Source organism: Globicephala melas, chromosome 11, assembly GCF_963455315.2.
Source record: "Globicephala melas chromosome 11, mGloMel1.2, whole genome shotgun sequence".
Classification (NCBI taxonomy): Eukaryota; Metazoa; Chordata; class Mammalia; order Artiodactyla; family Delphinidae; genus Globicephala; species Globicephala melas.
Genome location: NC_083324.2, coordinates 18,001,135 through 18,007,134, shown reverse-complemented (window position 1 = coordinate 18,007,134; position 6,000 = coordinate 18,001,135). Strand labels below are relative to the sequence as shown.

Genomic DNA, 6,000 nt, shown 5'->3' with positions numbered 1-6,000 from the left:
ACAAATGTTCATAACAGCTTTATTTGGAACAGCTGAAAGCTGGAAACAACCCAAATGTCCATTTAATGAACTACTACTCAGATATGGAAAAGAAAACACCGCCAAACCTCGATACACGCTACATCAATGTATCTCAAAATAATTATACTGAATGAAATAAGCCTGACAAAGAAGAGTACATGTTATACGATTCAATTTATATTAAATTCTAGGAAATACAACCTAACGTACAGCGACGGAGCAGACGGAGGCTTGCCTGGGGAATGGGGGTGGGTGGCATGCAGAGGCGCGGGTGGGAGAGGGGTGACGAAGGGGCAGGAGGACACTTGGAGATGGTGGGTAAGTACAGCATCTCAACTGCAGTACTGGTTTTATTCGGTGTATGTATCTGTCACCACTTGTCACACTATCTGCTTAAGATGTTTGCGGCTTACTGTATGTCCTGCGTATCTCTGTAAAGCTACTCAAAGTATTTTAGGGCTCTACCTTCTAGAGATTCTGGCAGAACTATTATTCTTATCTCCAAATATTAATTACACTTTGCTTTAAGAAAAACTTTAGAACTTTATTTTTAAAGGTGCAACAAGAAAACCGACTGGTGTCAACATTAGCTCACTGACAAACAATGTTGTATACACTAAGGAAAAGTACAAAGTGAAAATGAAGAATTCCCATTCGGTCAACAAAACCAAATCTGACGTAATTCTCAATAACGAATGAGACCACTCGGAGTCAATTCTTGGGTGTCTGCCGGCTGTCTCTCTTCAGCACGCTGTCCAGCAGCAGAGCCCTTGGGCTCAGAAATCTGAACCGAAGTCTCCAGTTGTTCTCCAAGCTCCTGGATTAGAGGCTCAGATGCCCCAGGAGCCCGGGGAGAGGCGAGCGGCTGTCCCTGACCATCATCAGACCCTGGGAGGACCACGCTTCTGCACATCCCACCATGGTCAGGAAGCAGGGCCGTGCTGCTTTCCTCAACAAAGGGACCGAGCAAGGAAGGCCCTGCCTCACGTTCACCACCTCTGGGCTCCTCGTGTTCCGAGCCTGAGTCCTCGGTCTCAGACGATGTGCTGCTCTCTGATTCCTCCGAATCGCTTGTCTCAGAGCTGGAGGAAGGCGTCTGCTGCCCGGAAATGCATCGGGCTCCTGCGTTCGATGCAGCTTCTTCCTCCTGGACCAAGAGTGCCGCTGCTTCCAGTTCCTGCAGTTCCAACCCCAGCTGGGCCTTGGTCGGGGATGCTTTCTTTAAGGCTTCCGCAAGAGCTGCCAACTTTCTGGACCTTGAAGACCATTTTAAGAAGAAATGTTAGGACTATTCATTAATTGGTCTGGGGATAACAGGGTCCACAGCTTAAAGAGATAACAAAATAAAGCTGGATCCATACTTCATACGGCACACAGGATGAATCCCCAAACAGATCAATGATATGGATGGAAAAAAGGAACCAAGTACTATAAGGACACGCAGGAGATTTCCCTCATGAGCCTAGAATGAGGAAGGCCTTTCTAACTAGGACTCAAAATCCAAAAGCCACAAAAGAAAGGCAAAGATTGATAAATTCTAATAAAAATCTACAAAAACTAATAAAAATCAACAAGTTCTGTAGGGCAAAAAGAAAAAAAGATTACAAGAAAAGTCAAAAGGCTAATGCAAAATTGAGAAAAATATTTGTAATTCATATCACAAAACAAGGCCTAGTTCTCCTAACAGAGTTCTTAAAAATGCAGATAATAATCCATCAGGAAAATGGGCAAAAGACACAAGCAGACAATTCCCATACAAAGGAACACAAATGGCTCTTAAATATACGAAAAGATGTTCAACAACTTCAGTCAAATAAGAGAAATACAAATTAAAGTCGTGCTGAGATATATTTTTCATTTATCAGATTGGCAAAAATCCAAACGTTTGGTAACACTGCCAGCAAGGCTGTGGAGGAAAGGCGCTTTCATACACTGCTGGTGAGAGAGTTAACAGCTACAGTCCCGATGAAGGAGAACCTGGCAATACCTTTCAAAACTGAAAACGTAACATACCCTTGACCCAAGCAAACCCGCATCTGGAAATTAAACACGTAGGCTACACGACACAGGCCCAAGGTACTATTTACTGTGGCATTGTTTCTAATACTCCAAAATAAGAAACACCCAAATGTCCATCAACGTGGCATACGGCTATGGCATATCCCACGAAGGAAAAGTCTACAGCTATGTAACAGATGAGGTTCTCCAGGGGCTAACCCAGATATATCGTGTAACAACAAAAGGCCTGCCACATGTATACGCTGCCTTCTATGTTAAACACACACAACAAAGGAAAGACATAAAAACATACTTCATTTGCTTGTACACTTATCCATGAACTCTGGAGAGCTACAGAAAACACTAGTATTTATGTGGAGGGGGCACTGCAGGAGCTGGAAAGATGGAAGATGATGGTGAGAGGGAGACTTGTCACCACATATTGGGTCTTATTTTTAAAATTTTCATTAGAGTATAGTTGATTTACAACGCTGTGTTAGTTTCTGCTGTACAGCACAGTGAATCAGTTATACATATACATATATCCACTCTTTTTTAGATTCTTTTCCCATATAGGTCGTTAGAGAGTATTGAGTAGAGTTCCCTGTGCTATACAGCAGGTCCTTATTAGTTATCTATTTTATATATGGTAGTGTGTATATGTCAATCCCAATCTCCCAATTTATCCCTCCCCCCGCTTCCCCCTTGTTAATCATAACTTTGTTTTCTACATCTGTGACTCTATTTCTGTTTTGTAAATAAGTTCATTTGTACCCTTTTTTTAGATTCCACATATAAGCAATATCACACAATATAAAAATATGGAACACTTCACAAATTTACGAGTCATCCTTGCACAGGGGCCATGCTAATCTTCTCTGTATTGTTCCAATTTTAGTATCTGTGCTGCTGAACCAAACACTATTGTTCATTTTTAAACCTATGTGAATGGAATACCTATTCAAATTTTTTAACTAAAAAAGAAATAAAAAAAGCAGTCAGAGAGCGACATGGAGTGCTTTTCATTTTTAGCAGAAAACCATCTCATGCTATTTCAGAGGATATTTTTGCTACATTTAAAACATTACATTATACTGAACAGATAAACTTTTTCATTAACCTGGATTCATTTTAGTAGTTCTGTTTCTGAAGCAACGTGTAAAGCATACTGCAGTTCTCCAAAAATGATATCTTTGCTGTTCCATAGAGGAAAATCTGGTGTGACAAGTGAAAAAAAGTGGCAATGAGTGACATGTCTTCTGGGTTTCCCTAGCTCCAAAGATTAAATGAGTGGCTTGAGACAAACTGGATGAGGTGAGTTCACAGGATAAATTCATTCGTCAAAGCGAAGTCCATCCCATAATACTGGGGAAATGAGACTTCATTTCAATAGAGCTTAAGTGATAGATGGGGACTTGGGGACTTTCATCTAAGTGCCTGGATGTACCTGAGACCCCTTTGTCTCAAAATACTTAACGTTAACAATGAGCTTCCGCGCCCCGCCCCCGGCCCCCCACAAGTGTAACCAGGACCCGAAGCTTCCACTGCAGTCAGTGTCCAAGGGAGGGTAGGACAAGGACAATGGCCGTCATGGATGCACAACTTTCTCTTAAATGAGGAAAACCCCATGTATTGGTGCTGGGATTGCCAGAGCTTAGAAAAGGAAAGATGGTCCGGGGTAGAGAGGAAAACTGGGATGAGATCCACAAGAGCTGGTGAATGATTCCCAAAGGGCTATAACTCTGAGTGAACCCTGGTGGGTTTGAGACATCTTTAAAAACACAGTTATGAAATAAGACGATTGCAGTATAATCTACATCCACGTCCAAGACAGCTGTAGATGATGCCCACCGTATATTTTGAAACCTTGGCTACCAGTGGCCACGGATCTGGTGAGAGCCAGTGGACCAGTTTAAATCCTCCTTACTGCAAGGCCCTGCCAGCCTAAGGACTAGTTCACTGCCATCTTTCTCACTGAAAAAGGTCCTCTCTGGGTAATGACACACAGCTTCAAGAGATAAAGAGCCATGAACTTGGGCAAGGAGACAATGCCTCACATTAAATTATCATATGCAAAATAAAAATCTGAACTAAAAGCCTTCACACTTCAGTAAGCACACACCTCACATGTTTAAGAGCCACGCTAAACACTTTCAACAATACGTGAAGGACGGCGCTCCACAAACGTCTCCTTGCGCTGGCTCCTAACCACAAGCCTATGAATCGGCTTCATTTTTATCCCCACGTGACACATGGTGAAACAGAAGCTTGGAGAGGTTGAGACCAGCTGAAGTTCACCCCGCTCATGAGGGGCAGTCAGGACGGGAAGCCCAGGCCTCTGAGCTCCCGCACTCTCTCTTCCCCACCACGGGGGCTCCCAGGAATTCTCAGGCTCTGAAAAGCTTCCCTTCTTAAGCCCACATTCTTGATTCCTTCCCAACGTGATACCACTCAACACCTCAAAGGAGCAAGTTCTGACTTGCCTAAGGCCCAGAATTCTCCAGAGAAACTAGGACTGGTCCCTTTGGCTCAGCAATCTTAAATGGAGTATACATTTAAGCTTTACCTACAGGGGTTGTAGAATCCCAGGGGGAAAAAATGTGAATTGTTTTTGCGGATATTCCTGAATACAGTAGATATATCTACTCAAGTTAAAACTATGTATATATTTGTTATTGTCTACTATAAAAATATTACATCTATCACTTATAAGTGCATGAATTTGGAATTTCAAAGCTCCCTACCTGTCATCTTGGCTCTTTTCAGAAAGCATCCCTCACAATGCTGGGACTAAAAAGTGTCAACTCTAACAGGCAGGAAGGTGGCAAGGATGAGGCCCAGGACCCAAACAGAAACTCGTGCCTCTTACCAGCTGAGATGACTTTTTATGCTTCCGAGAAAAGTTTGTTTCTCACTTTTAGCACTGTATTATGTTTAAGATGACCCATTTATATAATGTGTGTAAAAAACAGATTATATGTTTCTGTTTTTTATTCCTTGCCACCCTGATTCATCTCTTTTTTTAAAAAATAAATTTATTTATTTATTTTATTTTTGGCTGCGTTGGGTCTTTGCTGCTGTGCACGGGCTTTCTCTAGTTGCAGTGAGTGGGGTCTACTCTCTGCTGTGGTGCGCGGGCTTCTCATTGCGGTGGCTTCTCTTGTTGCGGAGCATGGGCTCTAGGCACGCGGGCTGCAGTAGTTGTGGCGCACGGGCTTAGTTGCTCCGCGGCATGTGGGATCTTCCCAGACCAGGGCTCGAATCCATATCCCCTGCATTGGCAGGCGGATTCTTAACCACTGCACCACCAGGGAAGTCCCTCTATTTCTTATTATCCCACTTTTACTACCTCAAGCTGTCTAGTTTCCCAAGTTGATATTAAACTTCTTATAGAAACTTTACAGAAGAAGCATTTTGACCTCTCAAAGAATGCTGGGATAAAAAACGAATTAAAATGTTCAAAATATCATTGGTTTAGAATATGACCCAACAGCCTGAGGAATGAAAGTTGGGTTTGTTTCTATTCAATCATTTTACACAGATAACTTAGCAGTCACTGTTCACAGAAAAGGAAATTATTCCTTTGGAGAAAAAAATTAAGCCATGAAAGAGTAGCCTCTTTGTTCTTTCAAGCACTGGCACAACTGGAGTTGGTTCTAACTCTGCCACTCCTTGTAAATTCTAGAATCTAACTCTGTAATGGCCTTTCCATTTCAGAAAACACCTCATTTAACGCAGTTAGTGGTTTCTCACTGTCACACTCAAAACAGACCAGGCTAGGTTGTGTCAAAAAGCCTTGTCAAGTGACATTATTAGTTAACTAGAATGCTTACAAAAACCAGGTACATGTGGATATACTCAATGAACACATACACTGAGTTACTAGTTGTACTTATAGTATATATTTTATATCTAAGTGAAGAACTCCTACTTGTTAAGATGTATTAATTACAGAGTGAAGAGATTCAGCATTTAAAAGAC

The 6,000-nt window shown here is 42.1% G+C and overlaps 1 protein-coding gene and 1 non-coding gene across 2 annotated transcripts in view; both read right to left on the bottom strand.

Annotated features, from left to right (window-relative positions):
* SHQ1 (SHQ1, H/ACA ribonucleoprotein assembly factor) overlaps positions 1–6,000 on the bottom strand; it is an 89,113-nt gene continuing 83,113 nt past the window's right edge. Inside the window, 2 exon segments of the mRNA XM_030867730.3 lie at positions 1–772; positions 774–1,277. Of these exon segments, the coding sequence (XP_030723590.1) occupies positions 733–772; positions 774–1,277 (544 nt within the window). The 3' untranslated portion in view covers positions 1–732.
* Positions 2,835–2,941, bottom strand: LOC115859161 (U6 spliceosomal RNA). Its single transcript, XR_004041942.1, has one exon. It is a non-coding gene; the product is annotated as a U6 spliceosomal RNA (small nuclear RNA).